The sequence below is a fragment of the Mya arenaria genome, chromosome 4 (assembly GCF_026914265.1).
Source record: "Mya arenaria isolate MELC-2E11 chromosome 4, ASM2691426v1".
NCBI classification, from domain to species: domain Eukaryota; kingdom Metazoa; phylum Mollusca; class Bivalvia; order Myida; family Myidae; genus Mya; species Mya arenaria.
The window spans coordinates 41623472-41644633 of record NC_069125.1 but is presented as its reverse complement, the minus strand read 5'-3'; the positions used below and the strand labels follow the sequence as shown (position 1 = coordinate 41644633).

General features: G+C 38.7%; 1 protein-coding gene across 7 annotated transcripts in view; it reads left to right on the top strand.

Annotated features, from left to right (window-relative positions):
- Window positions 1–21162, top strand: part of LOC128231744 (phosphonopyruvate decarboxylase-like) — a 39232-nt gene that overhangs the window by 11670 nt on the left and 6400 nt on the right. For 6 of the 7 annotated variants that reach the window (XM_052944915.1, XM_052944910.1, XM_052944911.1 and 3 more), the window contains 3 exons: window positions 13966–13986; window positions 19055–19202; window positions 20983–21113. In XM_052944915.1, the coding sequence (XP_052800875.1) occupies window positions 13966–13986; window positions 19055–19202; window positions 20983–21113 (300 nt within the window). The remainder of the gene's footprint in view (window positions 1–13965; window positions 13987–19054; window positions 19203–20982; window positions 21114–21162) is intronic. The other variant, XM_052944909.1, reaches the window with a different exon arrangement.

Sequence of the window (21162 nt, the reverse complement as noted above, 5' to 3'; positions counted from 1 at the left end):
GATTTTAAAATAACTTGCCACATGTGTTCCGCATACCAAGACGACGTGTCGCGTGCAAGACCCGTGTCCCTACCTCAAAGGTCAAGGTCACACATAGTGTTTATTCACAATGGAGTGCTGCAAATAAGGACATAGGGTATAGGTTGTCGTGTCCGTGCTGTAACTTTCCCTTGTATGGACAGATTTTAAAATAACTTGGCACATGTGTTCCACATACCAAGACGACGTGTCGCGTGCAAGACCCGTGTCCCTACCTCAAAGGTTAAGGTCACACTTAGTGTTTATTCACAATGGAGTGCTGCATACAAGGACATAGGGTATAGGTTGTCGTGTCCGAGCTGTAACTTTCCCTTGTAAGGACAGATTTTAAAATAACTTGCTACATGTGTTCCACATATGAAGACGACGTGTCCTGTGCAAGACCCATGTCCCTACCTCTAAGGTGAAAGATACACTAAGTGTTTATTCACAAGGGAATTCTGAATATAAGGACATAAAAGTGTAGGTTGTCAAGTATGGGTGGTATTTTTTTATGTTCAGAGGAAATTTAAAATAACTTGCCATATGTATTTGACACATAAAGGCAAGATCAACTTTTCATGTACTGACCTTGTTCGTAGGTCAATGTCACCAATCGGGGGCATTCGTCACATACTGTGACAGCTCTTGTTATTTGTTATTCTTGCATTGGCCCAAATGAATAACTTAATGTCATGGTTGACAATTTGGAGTATATGGTAATACAGTCGGATACCAATACTTAACTTGATTAAAGATTATTTTGGGGTCGTAGGGATGAACAATTGGTATGAAATGTGGGTCCCTAGCATAAAAAATCCATCAGAGACTCAGGTTTTCTGCGTCTGGGTAATATTTGGTTATATGCTGAATTCTTGTTTAGTGTGAAATGATCACTCAGTCTTAAGAAACAATTTCATGAGAATTGTACAATTTCCTTTAAAGATATCAAAATTGTTAGAATCTTAGTGAAATTGGGGATGATTAAAATGTTTAGAAATAAGCAAAAATTCATTTGTTCCTGATGCAAACATGTGACATTAAGGATAAATTTTAAGCCTTTATTTGATATTAAACATGAAGATCTACTTAACAGCTGTATAAACAAACCACTTATTTATTTTTGTTTACGGAGGCATGTTTAAAGTGACTCATTCACGCTTGAGAAAGTCAGACATTGTTATGTGAATTTTTTTATATACATTTCAGTCATAAAACATTTCCATCGTCAAAAGTTCAAATAAGAGCTTTATTGATTTCTAAGATGCTCCAGTAAGCTGAAAAGTGTCAGTAACAGTTTTGAATCATTTTAGGCGGGATTTACAAAATCTGTTCAAATGAGTATCTGCCAGCGCTGTTAAAAAAAATGTTGCCAACATAAAATCTGTGAATGAGCCCTATTAAATTTGAAACACTGTTTGAGGGTTAGAATGTATCAGTACCTGATGTGATTTATCTTAAATTAATACAGTTTTGCAGTCATTATTCAAATTAATGTTCTCATGAAACTCTTTAAACATTTACTTTTAGCCACATAAAACCCCCCAAACGTTAATATGCATGTAGTAGTTACCCGATGTGTGAGCATAATTATAGTTGCCACATTGGATGTCATCACAATTTTTTGTTTGCTCAATAATTCTTCAACCAATCTATGGATATCAGAACCACTTGGCACAAAGGTTCATCCCTGCAAGCCAACATTTAGAATCCTTATTTCAGGCATGAACCTTCAAGGTCAATGACACACTTTTGGTTAAGGTGTAATAGCCATTTTCTTTAATATCTACTCTTCAATCAATCTATCTAACATTTCAATATATTCTTGACTACTTAGAGAAAACATGCTGAGACAAGTCGTGTTTCAGTCACATAAAAGGTCAAAACCACTCTTTGAGGTTAGAAGGGCGAACAAAGTCAATCTCATGCATCATGTCTCTTCAATAACTAAGCAATAATGTTTTCAATTTGCAGGAGAATAACTGCTTAAGATGACTATTATATGGTGCATGTCGCCAAGCAACAGTTTATAAACTGTATTTATTGACACTTTGTGACTGATTGTGTAAACACCTTTGGTAGTACGAAACAGGCAAATCAGTCCTAGTTTTAGTGGAAATTCAAAAACATGGCATTTGCTTTGATGAGGACTATTTTCATTTGGATGAATAAAACATCTTATGCTGTCTTATTTTAAAAGGAGCTACTTGGTTTGGTAATCAAAAACTATGTTCTGCGATTTCTTGGTGTTGAGTATGACACCCTTGGTGGTCCTTTCCATACATGCCATATTTTCTGGAGACCATTCAGGGGGATTTGTTCAAAAGGCTGAAAATTCAGGGGGATTTGGGTTGTATTCAGGGGGATTTTTTTAGCAGGTCTAAGTTGGCGAAATTTTAAAGTATTTTTAGACGCAAGTACGAAAAAAATGTATTCACATATAGTTTGCTTTGAAAACCTCTTAACTTTTTCATTATACAGAATTATTTTATGTCATGATTTATCATATTCTTATGATACGCTGTCATGTCATACTGTAATGCACTTGCAAGACAAAATATGTCATGGGAAAAATATGTTTTCGAGACAATTAAATTAAATTTACCTTCCTCCAAAGTCTTTTAAAAAATTGTGCTTAATTATATCAGCTTAATGACTTTCAGACAATAAGAGAATAGAATAAATATTATTAATTTCTTCCTTCCAAAAAAGTAATATTTCTTTGCCTTTGATAATTACTACAAATTAATTGATCACTTGTTGTAAAAGTTTCCTTTTGGCATTTTACCCTTGTGGAGTTGTTAGTTGTTTCTTTACATTCGGTTTCACTCACATACTGTGGTTTCACTTACTTTGTCATTATTGCCTGATGTAAAATTTCTAAAAAAAAAAAAAAAAAAAAAATTTTTTTTTTTTTTTTATATAAATTCCGGGGGATTTTTATCTCCCGCCGGGAGACCGGGAAATGGATCGAAATTCCGGGGGATTTTTCCCCCCGCCGGGGGATATGGCATGTATGCCTTTCTATGGAGCCCCTGGGGTCAAAGTCAATGTCACTGTTACTAAAAATAGACTAAATTGGTATTTAGGAAAGGTTTATGGATAACTTACATGGGTTAGCGTTTGGAGCCCCTGGGGTTGAGATCAAGGTCAATGTTACTAAAAGTAGAAAAATGGTTGAAACTGAAAAACTTTAGTCAGGGTTGACATATCTTGACTTAACTTGGCATTTAGGAAAGGTTTATGGATACCTTACATGGGATAGCGTTTGGAGCACCTGGGGTCGAGATCAAGGTCAATGTTACTAAAAATAGAAAAATGGTTGAAACTGAATAACTTTAGTTAGGGGTTGACGTAGCTTGACTAAACTTGGTATTTAGGAAGAGTTTATGGAGACCTTTCATTGGATTGCATTTTGGGCCCATAGGATCAAGATCACTGTTACTTAAAGTAGAAAAATGGTTAGTACTGAATACCTTTAATTTCAGTTGACATATCTTCACTTAGCCTGGTATGTAGGAAGAGTTTATGGAAATCTTTCATGGGATTGTGTTTGGGAGCCCCTGGGGGTTAAAGTCAAGGTCACTGATACTAAAAAAAGAAAAACTGATGAATCTGAATCACTTTAGTTAGGGTTGACATAGCTTTACTAAACTTGGTATTTAGGAAGAATTTATGGAGACGTTTCATTGGATTGCATTTCGGGCTGATAGGGTCAAGATTACGGTTACTTAAAATAAAAAAAGGTTAGTACTGAATACACAGCTTGACCAAACTTGGTATTTAGGAAAAGTGTATGGACACCTTTCAATGAATTGTGTTGCCTCTTGGGCAAGGTCAATGTCACTGTTACTAAAAACAGAGAAAAAAGGTTGAAACTGAATATTTTAGTTAGGGTTGACATATCTTGACCGAACTTGGTATTTAGGAAGATTTTGTGGAGGACTTCCATGGGATTGCATTTTGGGCCCCTAAGGTCAAGGTCAAGATAAGTGTAACTTAAATTAGGAAAAAACCGTTGAAACTGAATCTCTCAATGAAGGCTGCAGTTTGTCTTGTCATGATTTTGCCGTGTTGTGGTGTTTCTTGTTTTTGTTTTGTTGGCTTACAAAACTCGAACAAATTTTGCAGGTTTAACTTAACTCAACTAATTTGAAAGGTTCAGGGGAATCAAATGTAGAAGTTTCTTGCATGTTTTTTTGACTGCATATTGTAACACATCCGTCTCACTTTAATCTCTGTCAAAAGTTTTCATTAATCAATAATGTCCAATTTATAGCTTTATTAATAACCAGCTATTTATCTTCTTGGCTAATAAATGATATCAGCTTTTAAATACTACCGTAATATAACTGTAGAATATATTAAGTTTGTGTTTAAATAGTGCCTACCAGTTTTGGAAGTTGATAATATGGTGATGCCATTTTAGGATCTCTAGGTTGTTGTTTAAGAATAGAAGTGAAATCCACTTGTAAATCATTTATTGTTAACAAATACTTTTATATTGTTATTGAACTGATCATTATGTCTCCCCATCTCTGGGGGAGACATATTGTTTTTGCCCTGTCCGTCAGTCCGGTAGTCCGGTAGTCCGGTAGTCCGGTAGTCCGTCAGTCCGTCAGTCTGTCCGTACGTCACACTTCGTTTCCGATCGATAACTGGAAAACCGCATGACCTAGGATCACCAAACTTGGTAGGGAGGTTGGTCATGAGGTGTAGAAGATCCCTATTGTTTTTGGGGTCACTAGGTCAAAGGTCAAGGTCGCGGCGACCCCCAATGTAAAAAACATTTCCGCTCAATATCTTGACAATGGTTTGACCTAGGTTCACCAAACTTGGTAGGGAGGTTGGTCATGAGGTGTAGAAGATCCCTATTGTTTTTGGGGTCACTAGGTCAAAGGTCAAGGTCGCGGCGACCCCCAATGTAAAAAACATTTCCGCTCAATATCTTGAGAATGGTTTGACCTAGGTTCACCAAACTTGGTAGGGAGGTTGGTCGTGAGGTGTAGAGGATCCCTATTGTTTTTGGGGTCACTAGGTCAAAGGTCAAGGTCGCGGCGACCCCCAATGTAAAAAACATTTCCGCTCAATATCTTGAGAATGGTTTGACCTAGGTTCACCAAACTCGTTAGGGAGGTTGGTCGTGAGGTGTAGAGGATCCCTATTGTTCTTGGGGTCACTAGGTCAAAGGTCAAGGTCGCGGCGACCCCCAATGTAAAAAACATTTCCGCTCAATATCTTGAGAATGGTTTGACCTAGGTTCACCAAACTTGGTAGGGAGGTTGGTCGTGAGGTGTAGAGGATCCCTATTGTTTTTGGGGTCACTAGGTCAAAGGTCAAGGTCGCGGCGACCCCCAATATAAAAAACATTTCTGCTCAAAATCTTGAGAACGGTTTGACCTAGGTTCACCAAACTTGGTAGGGAGGTTGGTCATGAGGTGTAGAAGATCCCTATTGTTTTTGGGGTCACTAGGTCAAAGGTCAAGGTCGCGGCGACCCCCAATGTAAAAAACATTTCCGCTCAATATCTTGAGAATGGTTTGACCTAGGTTCACCAAACTTGGTAGGGAGGTTGATCATGAGGTTTAGAAAACTCCTATATTTTGGGGGGTCACAAGGTCAAAGGTCAACGTCGCTGTGACCTCTAATGTAAAAAAATATTTCCGTGCAATATCAGGAGAATGCTTTGATCTAGGTTCACCAAACTTTGAAGTGAGGTTGGTCATGATGTCTAGTTGATTTTGCAATCAGTTGGTCAAAGGTCAAGGTCACTGACCTTGAGGTGAAGAACCGGTTTCTGCTCAATAACTCAAGAACGTTTACACCCAGGAACTTCATACTTGGTATTCCAGTTAGTCATGACTAGTTGATGGCCCCTATTGATTTTGGGATCCATCATTGATTATTTCTCACCTACGACCACACAATGGGGGAGACATGCGCTTTTTCAAAAAAGCAATCTCTAGTTGAATATGCTTCTTAATGGGTTTATATTTAAAATTTTATTGAAATAGATTCAAATAGATTCAAAGTTATAGAAATATTTCAAAAATGTACTGAAAACGACGTGAAATCCACTTCTGGAGAAGTGAAATCCATCCTTGGAGAAGAAAATCTACTAAGTAACAAGAAATAAATACAAAGAAGTACCAGGTATGTATCAGATATTAATAAAATATGAGTTTTTGTACGATGAATCATTTTTTTTTTTTTTTTTTTGCTTAGTTTGTCTTTGCAGCTTTTCCTCTATGTTATGTATGTGAAATATACTAGGGATGCAAACGAATATTCGAATATTGGAATATTCGATCAAACGTTTCAAAATCGGTATTCGAATATTCGAAAAAAAGAGTAATAATACTAATTCTCAATAAAGAGAATATAAAAAAACCTATTGCCTGCAACACTGTTGTTTTTTATAAAGTTTGTTTGTTTTGTTTTTACAACGACTGGCCCCTAATGCCAGAGGTGTGAATGTAATGACAAAACACGTGTCATATGTCATTTAGGGACATATCGTCTGTACTGTAAAAAGTCCCCCTACTTTTACAATACTGACTAGGAATCGGCTTTAACACCAATGCTTTGTATTGGCTGCAAATTTAGCTGTGCAACATAGCTCAAATCGCCGTGATGATATGAATGCCATGTGCTACACTAATGTTGTTACATATATGTGCTTTAAACTGTTTTCCATTTTTCGATACAATGTTTTTGCTATGAAATGTAAATGTTAAGTATAGCGTTTTAGGATATATTTTCTCTATTGTTGAACACTGAATGAGTCAAATTCAGATATGTTTTCGTTTTATTATTTTACTAGTTCCCAAGTTGGTTTGGGTTTTCCATAGTTATATTTAGTCAATTTAGATGTCAATCTCAGAACGAGGCTGCGTGTCCTACGGAAAGACCATCCATTGGCGCAAAACACTATTTGACTAGGAATCCATCTAAGTTCACATTGTTTACAAATACAAAGGCAGAGGAATTGAAATTATTCGATTTTGTTGTTTGTCTGTTTATAATGTATTGTTTTTTTCTTCATAAAAATTGCGAATTTCAAAGGCTCATTTGGGGAAAATCGGGGTCCGCTGTGCGTACTGGCTTGGACAAAGTAGGGTAAAATTGCCCCGGCTATTACTTAAGCAAATAATAATAGTAGTTTACTACATCTTCCAACATATGTATTTCGGTAATCAAATATTCGATTGAAAGAATTTTCGAATATCAATTTTGCCATTCCTTTGCATCCCTAAAATAAACCTTTTTACATCCATTGTGTTTCAGTTGGTAAATGATGTTTATTATAAATATTGCGATCTTTCTGGGCTCTGATGTAGATGTGATGTTGTTTACCCCCAATGTAATTATTGTGATGTTGGGTTTGAAATTGAGTAGTTTGTTTATTTAATTTTAACATCACTCATGTCATAAATACATGACAAAAAGAGCATGATCGAGTACATGTACAATACAACATAATGAAGCATTACAAAATATATTGGACATAATTATACAGATTATCTTAATATAATAACTCTTTACATTATTGAAACTTTGATATCAAACATATATAAATATATGTGGAGGAGAACATAACTGTTGATGTAGCTGGGTGATGACGCCTTCATTCCACCATGGAGGAGAACATAATCGCTGATGTAGCTGGGTGATGGTGCCATCATTCTACCATGGAGGAGAACATAATCGCTGATGTAGCTGGGTGATGGTGCCATCATTCCACCATGGAGGAGAACATAATCGCTGATGTAGCTGGGTGATGATGCCCTCATTCCACCATGGAGGAGAACATAACTGTTGATGTAGCTTGGTGATGACGCCTTCATTCCACCATGGAGGAGAACATAATCGCTGATGTAGCTGGGTGATGGTGCCATCATTCCACCATGGATGAGAACATAATCGCTGATGTAGCTGGGTGATGATGCCCTCATTCCACCATGGAGGAGAACATAACTGTTGATGTAGCTGGGTGATGACGCCTTCATTCCACCATGGAGGAGAACATAACTGTTGATGTAGGTGGGTGATGACGCCTTCATTCCACCATGGAGGAGAACATAATCGCTGATGTAGCTGGGTGATGGTGCCATCATTCCACCATGGAGGAGAACATAACTGTTGATGTAGCTGGGTGATGGCGCCTTCATTCCACCATGGAGGAGAACATAACTGTTGATGTAGCTGGGTGATGACGCCCTCATTCCACCATGGAGGAGAACATAACTGTTGATGTAGCTGGGTGATGACGCCTTCATTCCACCATGGAGGAGAACATAATCGCTGATGTAGCTGGGTGATGGTGCCATCATTCCACCATGGAGGAGAACATAACTGTTGATGTAGCTGGGTGATGATGCCCTCATTCCACCATGGAGAAGAACATAACTGTTGATGTAGCTGGGTGATGACGCCTTCATTCCACCATGGAGGAGAACATAATTGCTGATGTAGCTGGGTGATGGTGCCATCATTCCACCATGGAGGAGAACATAATCGCTGATGTAGCTGGGTGATGATGCCCTCATTCCACCATGGAGGAGAACATAACTGTTGATGTAGCTGGGTGATGACACCTTCATTCCACCATGGAGGAGAACATAACTGTTGATGTAGCTGGGTGATGACGCCTTCATTCCACCATGGAGGAGAACATAACTGTTGATGTAGCTGGGTGATGACGCCATCATTCCACCATGGAGGAGAACATAATTGCTGATGTAGCTGGGTGATGGTGCCCTCATTCCACCATGGAGGAGAACATAATCGCTGATTTAGCTGGGTGATGGTGCCATCATTCCACCATGGAGGAGAACATAATCGCTGATGTAGCTGGGTGATGGTGCCATCATTCCACCATGGAGGAGAACATAATCGCTGATGTAGCTGGGTTATGGTGCCATCATTCCACCATGGAGGAGAACATAACTGTTGATGTAGCGCGGTGATGACGCCTTCATTCCACCATGGAGGAGAACATAACTGTTGATGTAGCTGGGTTATGACGCCATCATTCCACCATGGAGGAGAACATAATCGCTGATGTAGCTGGGTGATGGTGCCATCATTCCACCATGGAGGAGAACATAATCGCCGATGTACATGGGTGATGGTGCCATCATTCCGCAATGGAGGAGAACATAATCGCTGATGTAGCTGGGTGATGGCGCTTTCACTCCACCATGGAGGAGAACATAACTGTTGATGTAGCTGGGTGATGACGCCATCATTCCACCATGGAGGAGAACATAACTGTTGATGTAGCTGGGTGATGGTGCCATCATTCCACCATGGAGGAGAACATAATCGCTGATGTAGCTGGGTGATGGTGCCATCATTCCACCATGGAGGAGAACATAATCGTTGATGTAGCTGGGTGATGACTCTTTCACCACCATGGAGGAGAACATAATCGCTGATGTAGCTTGGTGATGACGCCATCATTCCATCATGGAGGAAAACATAATCGCTGATGTAGCTGGGTGATGACGCCATCATTCCACCATGGAGGAGAACATAATCGCTGATGTAGCTGGGTGATGGTGCCATCATTCCACCATGGAGGAGAACATAATCGCTGATGTAGCTGGGTGATGGTGCCATCATTCCACCATGGAGGAGAACATAATCGCTGATGTAGCTGGGTGATGATGCCCTCATTCCACCATGGAGGAGAACATAACTGTTGATGTAGCTGGGTGATGACGCCTTCATTCCACCATGGAGGAGAACATAATCGCTGATGTAGCTGGGTGATGGTGCCATCATTCCACCATGGATGAGAACATAATCGCTGATGTAGCTGGGTGATGATGCCCTCATTCCACCATGGAGGAGAACATAACTGTTGATGTAGCTGGGTGATGACGCCTTCATTCCACCATGGAGGAGAACATAACTGTTGATGTAGGTGGGTGATGACGCCTTCATTCCACCATGGAGGAGAACATAATCGCTGATGTAGCTGGGTGATGGTGCCATCATTCCACCATGGAGGAGAACATAACTGTTGATGTAGCTGGGTGATGGCGCCTTCATTCCACCATGGAGGAGAACATAACTGTTGATGTAGCTGGGTGATGACGCCCTCATTCCACCATGGAGGAGAACATAACTGTTGATGTAGCTGGGTGATGACGCCTTCATTCCACCATGGAGGAGAACATAATCGCTGATGTAGCTGGGTGATGGTGCCATCATTCCACCATGGAGGAGAACATAACTGTTGATGTAGCTGGGTGATGATGCCCTCATTCCACCATGGAGAAGAACATAACTGTTGATGTAGCTGGGTGATGACGCCTTCATTCCACCATGGAGGAGAACATAATTGCTGATGTAGCTGGGTGATGGTGCCATCATTCCACCATGGAGGAGAACATAATCGCTGATGTAGCTGGGTGATGATGCCCTCATTCCACCATGGAGGAGAACATAACTGTTGATGTAGCTGGGTGATGACGCCTTCATTCCACCATGGAGGAGAACATAACTGTTGATGTAGCTGGGTGATGACGCCTTCATTCCACCATGGAGGAGAACATAACTGTTGATGTAGCTGGGTGATGACGCCATCATTCCACCATGGAGGAGAACATAATTGCTGATGTAGCCGGGTGATGGTGCCCTCATTCCACCATGGAGGAGAACATAATCGCTGATTTAGCTGGGTGATGGTGCCATCATTCCACCATGGAGGAGAACATAATCGCTGATGTAGCTGGGTGATGGTGCCATCATTCCACCATGGAGGAGAACATAACTGTTGATGTAGCGCGGTGATGACGCCTTCATTCCACCATGGAGGAGAACATAACTGTTGATGTAGCTGGGTTATGACGGCATCATTCCACCATGGAGGAGAACATAATCGCTGATGTAGCTGGGTGATGGTGCCATCATTCCACCATGGAGGAGAACATAATCGCCGATGTAGCTGGGTGATGGTGCCATCATTCCGCAATGGAGGAGAACATAATCGCTGATGTAGCTGGGTGATGGCGCTTTCACTCCACCATGGAGGAGAACATAACTGTTGATGTAGCTGGGTGATGGTGCCATCATTCCACCATGGAGGAGAACATAATCGCTGATGTAGCTGGGTGATGGTGCCATCATTCCACCATGGAGGAGAACATAATCGCTGATGTAGCTGGGTGATGGTGCCATCATTCCACCATGGAGGAGAACATAATCGCTGATGTAGCTGGGTGATGGTGCCATCATTCCACCATGGAGGAGAATATAATTGTTGATGTAGCGCGGTGATGGTGCCTTCATTCCACCATGGAGGAGAACATAACTGTTGATGAAGCTGGGTGATGACGCCATCATTCCACCATGGAGGAGAACATAATCGCTGATGTAGCTGGGTGATGGTGCCATCATTCCACCATGGAGGAGAACATAATCGCTGATGTAGCTGGGTGATGGTGCCATCATTCCACCATGGAGGAGAATATAATTGTTGATGTAGCGCGGTGATGGTGCCTTCATTCCACCATGGAGGAGAACATAACTGTTGATGAAGCTGGGTGATGACGCCATCATTCCACCATGGAGGAGAACATAATCGCTGATGTAGCTGGGTGATGGCGCTTTCACTCCACCATGGAGGAGAACATAACTGTTGATGTAGCGCGTTGATGGTGCCATCATTCCACCATGGAAGAGAACATAATCGCTGATGTAGCTGGGTGATGGCGCTTTCACTCCACCATGGAGGAGAACATAACTGTTGATGTAGCTGGGTGATGGTGCCATCATTCCACCATGGAGGAGAACATAATCGCTGATGTAGCTGGGTGATGGCGCTTTCACTCCACCATGGAGGAGAACATAACTGTTGATGTAGCTGGGTGATGACGCCATCATTCCACCATGGAAGAGAACATAATCGCTGATGTAGCTGGGTGATGGCGCTTTCACTCCACCATGGAGGAGAACATAACTGTTGATGTAGCTGGGTGATGACGCCATCATTCCACCATGGAGGAGAACATAACTGTTGATGTAGCTGGGTGATGGTGCCATCATTCCACCATGGAGGAGAACATAATCGCTGATGTAGCTGGGTGATGGCGCTTTCACCACCATGGAGGAGAACATAATCGTTGATGTAGCTGGGTGATGACTCTTTCACCACCATGGAGGAGAACATAATCGCTGATGTAGCTTGGTGATGACGCCATCATTCCATCATGGAGGAAAACATAATCGCTGATGTAGCTGGGTGATGACGCCATCATTCCACCATGGAGGAGAACATAATCGCTGATGTAGCTGGGTGATGGCGCTTTCACCACCATGGAGGAGAATATAATCGTTGATGTAGCTGGGTGATGACGCTTTCACCACCATGGAGGAGAACATAATCGCTGATGTTGCTGGGTGATGACGCCTTCATTCCACCATGGAGGAAAACATAATCGCTGATGTAGCTGGGTGATGACGCTTTCACCACCATGGAGGAGAACATAATCGCTGATGTAGCTGGGTGATGACGCCATCATTCCATCATGGAGGAAAACATAATCGCTGATGTAGCTGGGTGATGACGCCATCATTCCACCATGGAGGAGAACATAATCGCTGATGTAGCTGGGTGATGGCGCTTTCACCACCATGGAGGAGAATATAATCGTTGATGTAGCTGGGTGATGACGCTTTCACCACCATGGAGGAGAACATAATCGCTGATGTTGCTGGGTGATGACGCCATCATTCCATCATGGAGGAAAACATAATCGCTGATGTAGCTGGGTGATGACGCCATCATTCCACCATGGAGGAGAACATAACCGCTGATGTAGCTGGGTGATGACGCCATCATTCCACCATGGAGGAGAACATAATCGTTGATGTAGCTGGGTGATGACGCTTTCACCACCATGGAGGAGAACATAATCGCTGATGTTGCTGGGTGATTACGCCTTCATTCCACCATGGAGGAAAACATAATCGCTGATGTAGCTGGGTGATGACGCTTTCACCACCATGGAGGAGAACATAATCGCTGATGTAGCTGGGTGATGACACTTTCACCACCATGGAGGAGAACATAATCGCTGATGTAGCTGGGTGATGATGCCATTATTCCACCACGGAGGAGAACATAACCGTTGATGTATCTGGGTGATGACGCCATCATTCCACCCTTTCCTAAGAACTGTACTTGACCAGGACACTAAAATAAATATTTAAAATTATAACAGTAAGTTTTGAAATGTAATATAGGTTCAATAAAAGAAAAAAAATGTTAACTTTCTCATTTTTGTATAAATTTCAATAAAATTTTAAATCTAAACCGATTATGAGGCATATTCCATTGTAGGTCCAATAAGATAAAATGTTTGTTAAAAATAAATGAGTTATGAGTGGATTTCACTTCTCAAAAAGTGGATTTCACTTCGATTTCCAATCAATTTTCGAAAAATTGCTGTAACTTCCTCATTTTTATATCAATTTCAATAAAATATGAAATATACCGGTAAACTGATTATGAAACATATTCCGTTAAAGATTCAATAAAAGAACTTTTATTTGTTAAATCTGGATTCCTGTATCACCCAGCACCTTCATTTTCTTAGGTATTTAGTTGTTTGGATTGCAGAATCAAATTTACTATAACCCCACCCACATGGATGGAATCATTCTATTTAGATGGGTCACTGGACAACTGGGTTGATAAGCTCTGTATGTCTTTTATTCAAATTGTTTGCAAAAATGCTTTGAATAACATTGAATTTGTTCAATTTATTTAAACCAGTTAATTAATTTAAATGTATTGAACAACTTCATATACCATTTGAAATAAAATGATTTCTTTATGTGGTCCTTTACTTTTAAGTATATGTTGGGAAGCAGTGTTTTAATAGCTTTGTTCCATTACTATTAATTACTGTTTTCTTTTCATGGGAATTCAAGATTAAAAGTTTGCAGGAAAAGGTATGTATTATATTATTATTTTTCAATTTTTCAAAGTTTTCCGTTGTCTGCATGAAAAGGTCCAAGATAAGTAAGACATGGTTTTCTAGTTAGCTCTACTGGCCAAAGGCCAGAAGAGCTCATGCGATGGTAATGTGTACGTAGTATGTGCATCCGTGCGGTCGTGCGTCCGTGCGTTCGTGCGTCTGTAAACAATTGGTTGTGAACACGATACAGTCTTCAGTTTTGATTGTATCTCGATGAAACTTGTACAGTATCTAGATATCCATTAGAGCTCGGTTCCTTTCGAAAACCAGCCAGATCCGCCCATAAATGCCTAGATTATGGGCCATGAAAGTTTTAAAGAAATGCTTTCTATTTTTGGCCAGGGCATTCTATTTTTAGCCAAGTTTACATGTACATGTAAATTCAAGTCTAGAGTTAAGGGAGACAATTTGCAAGTCTAGGATTTTGAGAGACAATTTGCTTTTTGCTTCTGCAGTTGATTTTGTGAATTACTCTGCCTTGTTCTTGTTGAAAGCCCAAAGGCCATTTTTTAGCTTTAAGTTCTGTAGTTTGCGCATTCATCTTAACAAAATTGGTTGTGAATGTTTATGCACCTGGTGTCATTACTGGCCACACCCAGGGTTCACAGGTTTGGTAAACATAAATCTGGAAAGGTTTGAAAATCTTTTTGTGTGTTCGTGCATCCATCTCAGCACAATTGATTGTGAATGTTTGTTCAAATTGATCAATGTTGTCCTAGGATGCCCTTGACTTTGACCTTTTGACCAACTTTTTTTAACTTTTAAAACTACGGAAATTTTTACTATGAGTACAGTTTTGAAAGCATTTTTTTTTTGTCAGATGACTTTTACTTGGCACATATTAAACTAGTTCATGCAACTAATCTGCTTACAATACTTTCTGGGCTCAGATGTTGAACGTGCTACGTTTTCAGGTAACCCAAACACAAAACATAAACTATATGTCTGTTGCCTTTTACCCATACATACATGCTGTAGATTGATATGACCACAAAAGCCATGCCAGTAGAGCATAGGCCCTTTTTGGCCTCTTGTTTCATTTATTAGCTCGTCTGTTATTTGAGATATTGTCATAACCTTGGTATTGTCCCCTATTCATGGGGAGACTATAAGCATCTTCCATGACGGAGAGTGTAAGATAGGTTCATCCCAACCTGAGCGTAGGGTGTTTTGCGTAAACAAGGTTTCCGAGTTTCCACAGAACACTCTGCGCGAGGGTTTGGATGAGCCTATCTTTCACAAGCGGCTATGGTAGATGCTTTCTCTCCCACCTCAGTTAAACAAAATAAAGTTAAAATGAATTTTTTCACCGGAGCTCTTTTGTGCACAGTGAAAATTATTTGCGTATAAATATGTGATAATTTGTGGTTGTCATGGATATGCACACAGTGATTGAGATTATGTAAATAGTCAAATCGATTTTTAAATAGTTCTGAGAAGAGTGCAGCATTATTTCTTGAAGGCAGCATGAAAACTTTTTTATGGTTTCATTTTAAGCAAGAGATAATAAATTTGGATTTTAAATATTGCCACAAGACAAGGTTTCCATGATGCTACAGACGACGGTCTTCAACAAGGGAGGTAATTGTGTGATGACAATAAAAAAGGAGTTCCATACAGGTACTTGTTTTACCTCTGCCCTTGGGCAAGATAAGGATTTCCAGCATTGCAAATTTTTGGGATCTACTTATCTGTGGTGGGAGACATATTGTTATTGCCATGTTCGTCAGTCAGCATGTCAGTCAGCCCATCAGTCAGTCTGTACATCACATTTTGTTTCCGTTCATTAACTTGAGAACACTAATTTTTGAGGGACACTTTTATCTACATTATCCTTTTATCACATAATTCTCATTGGTAATTATACTCTTAAAGTGTGTGCACATTTTCATTTATGGGTGGACAAACCTAGAAAACTTACAAGGATGTTTGAACTTCTTCCTTTACTAAGGAAATACCATGAAACTGCTTTTCACTGTGATTATATAATTAATTCACTTACTTTCTTAACTTGATAAATATCATGCAGGCGCGTAGGAGCTGGGGCCGCAGGGGCCGCGTTCGCAGCCCCAATATTCTGGCTAGTAACGGCAATGGGGCCGCGAATATTTGTTACCAATTTTCTTATTATCGTATTTTAAATAAAGCTACGCGCATATAGAACAATGCCAGTCTGACACGATATTGAATAAACAGGTCACCATGTCATAATTAAACCTGTGAACATCTAGCATTTTGGTGTGTGAATGGCGTGAAAACAGGCGGCAGATTATTAAAGACGGGCAAGTGGAAGAAGAGGCAATAAGACAATAATTATTTGTATCGTTTTTGATGTATCAAAAACTACAGTTGATTATGATAATTGCAATTACTCGTTAACATAGATTTGTCATTAAATAGCCAGCAATTGTATTTGTTCAAACGCGTCACATTTAAGATTAAAATGGACGTTCCAAATCTGCCTAAGGTTTTAAATTACCAAAGAGATCTTTTGGCACAAAAACACTGAACACGGTGCATTCAACTCGCAATAGTTCCAAAGTCATTTGTGGCTTCACCATGAAGAAGTAAATTTTGCTAATTTGTTATGAACATACATTGTGAGACTGCGCAAATATGAGTATTTAAAAGTAAATGATGCTGGCGTTTAGAATAATTTAAGATTGCGCAATAATTAATATGTTGCTGTTGCTCATAATGTTATTTTAACCGAAAAAAGGTTTAGATAAAACATGAAAATAAAACCTGAACTCACTGGAAATCGAGTCTTTCAATGCTTAAAATTGAAAAAAAAATCTCGACAGGAGGGGACACCCCTACCGAGCCCACCCCTTCCGCGGCCCCAATGTCAATTTCCTTCCTATGTGCCTGTCATGGACTATTGGACTCTTGTTAAATAAGTTTTTGGATGTAATTTTGTATTAACTAATAAACTTAAATGTTGAATTCATAAAGAACCTTTTTTTAACATCTTAATTGGACTTGAGTTGTTAATCATATTAAAAGATTAAACATGACCTGAACTACAAAGATGATTAGCAGATGTACCATCTAATTCTCAAAATTAATGGCACTGTATGTGCCCCTGACACCGTGTGGCTCAGGCTAGGTGACCCCGTACTATACCGTATATATATACCGGCCTACTCCCGACGCTGCAGGACTTAACCATCACGCTGTTGCATGATGTATGCTTTTAAAAGTGAATAGTGCTTGACCAATGGCTTTCATTTATTTCTATATGCATTTGCAACCCTAGCTTATTTATTTTTTTCAAAGCAAAAAGTAAAGTTATCATCATAGCCTTTTTTTATTTATGTCATAGTCAGCATCATTGTTCATTAAATCGGTATTTGAAAAAGCAAGTGTAAAGTCATACTTAAATATCATATTTAGATGATAAATATACGTTTATATACATATATTAGGAGCTTAGTAGTATGGCTAGCTATATAAGAAGTTTGTTATTGCCCCATATTGACATTAAAATAAAAATGTCTTTGCCCTAACCAGGTGAGCTTGGAACTATCTATTCCTGGTAGATTAATTGATTGTTCAGTGTTTTCAATAAGAACCGTCTGACAGCCAAACATGGATGGTTCAAATGGCAATTGGGCTGGTAAAAATTTAGAATAAGTAGTAGCTGGTCCGTTAACTTGCTGTAAAACAAGGTTTGACAGAAACTTGTTGAGAACCCCTTTTTTCTTCCCCTGAAAATTTAATCTATTAAGCTGCTGTTTGTAGTATGTTGTGTAGTATGTTCAAAATGCTCACTTACTAACAAAGTTCAATAAAATTGTGTTTTATATGATGACTTACGACAGCTGATTATAAAGAAAAATAACAGTATTTGTTCAATAACATTTTGAACATATGCAAGACCCTGGCCGGTTTAATTGTTTAAAAAAAAAGTATAAGTGTTTTTAATATGAAAGCATTTATTTTCAATGACATCAATGGTAATAAGGTTTTTCAGATATTGTTAAGTTATTAAATCCAGTGTGTATATACCACGTGATAAATTACTTCATATATGCTATGTCGGAAGGCAACATTTTGCTTAAAACAATGACTTAAATCAAAGATAACTTTTCTTTTACTACACCATTTTAAATAAAACAAAGGGCAGTCTATGCTACTTAAAGAGCCCCGCAATCATTTTATTACCAAAGTTTGATAAGGTGATTAGTTTTACCAAACACTTTGACAAACCTGTTTTTATAATAATGTTTTGACAGTGCTCCGTCAGACGGCCATATTGTGAAAAGGTTTGACAAAGTGTTTTAAGAAACTAAACTCTCAATCAAACTCTTGTAAATGATTGAAGGCGGGGCTCCGTAATCGGCGAAGACTGCGCTATGTTTCATTTAAAATGGTGAAAAAATAGTGAAGTTATCTTTGTTTAAAGTCTTAATTTGAGGCAAAATATTACCTTCCAACGTAGCATTTATGATGCAATTTATCACGTGGTGTACACACACTGAAATCACATGGCCAGTGGGATACTTAACTTAATAAAATGACCTACATTAAGTTAGGCAATGACTTAAGTTTTATGAATAAATTAAATGGAAAAAAAAGATGATGTTTGAAAATAGATGATGTTTGAAATTTTTCACTCTGATGCTTAATAAATATGGCCCCATGTTCACATATTAGTTTCAATTAATGAAATTAGACTTTTGGAAGAAGGCCCGAATTGGTATACTATTGCTTGACATCAAATTTTTTAACAAGCCCTGCTATATAAAATTCAGAATTTTAGCAAGCCCAGATGACATTTTACCAGTGCAAGGCCTGCGGACTTGTGTTAATTTTAACTACTGCAATTATGCAACAGAAAGTGGAATTTGAATTTCATATGGATGTACAGTAGACAGTACATTAAAATCACATTTGACATATTATTTAACAACTGTCAATTACTGGTACTTTTAAAATTTCTTCCTTTTCTCAAAAATGACGCCCCCCACAACACACACAAAGACCATGCATTTCGATACAAAATTAAAGGTGTAGAAAATTCATTGGGATATTTTCAGCAATATGAAGATCAGCGTCGTCGCAATGCTGAGGCAGGGGAACTCACTGAGCTTGTGCGAGATTTCCTTGACCCAGCCACATTTTACAGACAGTTGAAGAGCAAGGACATTGATTTCTTCTGTGGAGTACCAGATTCTCTGCTTAAGGGTAGGTGATGTTGTGGTTATATGTTTATTGTATGCTTACATATTTTGAATTCTGTATTTGTCCTCTTAGACGCACATGCTCTAATAGACGCACATTGGCATCTTTTTTTTTCTGACTCTGAGACCCTTTTGTACTGTGGTAGATCATACATAACTGATATCATAAACAATAAATGTTTGGCTTATAATTCGCATGCAGGTGGTAGAATTAGGCATATGCCCTGCATGGCAATGAATACAATTATGGTATTCAGATTTATGGTTTTGCTGCAAAAGTAATAAAGAAATACTTCTGAATATTTTGACGGTAAATGGGGGTTACCACCAGTTATGTTTTCTCTTCCTTTAAAATTAAGAGCAGCATTATATTTTGAATAAAAACAACCCAGGGGTAAATATTGATGATGATATCATAGATCAAATTCAATATAGAAAATACACACTGATTGAATAAGGCATATACGTAATGCTCTATGGCAAATTGTGTCTATTTCCTCTTAAGCCCCAATCCTTGCGGCCTTTCGGACCATATTGTACTGAAATTTGGCGGATCCAGGATTTTTTGCGACTGTTGAGGGATCATAGACACATTTCCACCAAGGACTTATAATCCCCAGACCACCACGAATCACAAATTCTCTTGATCCGGGGTGTTCCCTGCTAATCTGGGGTTACAATTAGTATAACTTATTTGCGATGAGGTACATTTGTATAAGTTAATTTGCAAAGAGTCTTGTAATAATCAGCCACATGCATGTGTAGACAATGATAAACAAATTTTTGATGAATGTGGATTAAGTTTTATATGGCAAAACCAGTATGTCAACATAACAAAACATTCCTTATTGATCCTTGTAGAGACATCATTGAAGGATCAATTTAAGCAAACTTAGGGTAGTCTTGTAAATGAGTCATCAAAATGCTATAATTAACAAATTGACAGAACAGCATAAGTTTGAGGAATTTTATATTTCTTTCCCAGACATGTTTATCCAGTCTCTCCTTTGTAATAACCATTTACCTGTTGAAAAGGGCTTCTGGGATGGTATAGGAAAATGAAATGAAATGTACTTTGTGCAACCAAAATGATATTGGCAATGAGTTCCACTATCTTGAAATTTAACCACTTTTTAAATGAAAAAAGGTTTTTGTTACCAGCTTTGCAAAATAATGATATAAATATCTTATGTTTCACAAAAGTGATGTGTATGAGAATGATTGTTAAGAGCTAATTAACATCACCAAATTTATCTCAATTATACTTTACTTTTTAAGGAACCCACCATGCAACCTAACCTGATCTTTTTATCTGTTATGCTAATTGACAATTATGTGTATATAATGTCTCTTTACATATGTAAAGAATTTGATCAAGCAAATATGCCTTCTCATAGTCACAAAAAATAGTTTAAAGCTCTTAACCCCTAAAGCCTTGTTCATTAGTTTATTAATTCCTTTATATTATAATATGTGATATAACTGATATTATAATATGTATATCTACTGGTACCTCTATTCACATACATATGTGTTGAGTGTAAATCAAACTTGGAACTAATATTTAGGAATGTTTACGTTAAGCATATTTGAAATAATTTCTATTGAAGACTGGAAAAAGATTTTATTGATTTTAGATGATTTTAAAACTATTGTGTTTGGATTTTACTTTTTAATGTTAGTCTACTGAGCTCAGTAGTTTGTATGATTTATCAAGTATTGTTTCTACTACCGTACCTAGTTATGCTTTAAGTTAGCCTGAAATAAAACACTTTTATTTCCAGATTTTTGTGCATATGTGACCAACAATACTCCAGTGGAAAACCATGTGATTACAGCCAATGAGGGCAACGCCTTGGGCTTGGCTGCAGGCTACCATATGGCTACTGGGCGATCAGCGCTTGTGTATCTGCAGGTATGACATAGCTTAGATTTTGATTTCTGCATTTCTCATAGAAAAAAAT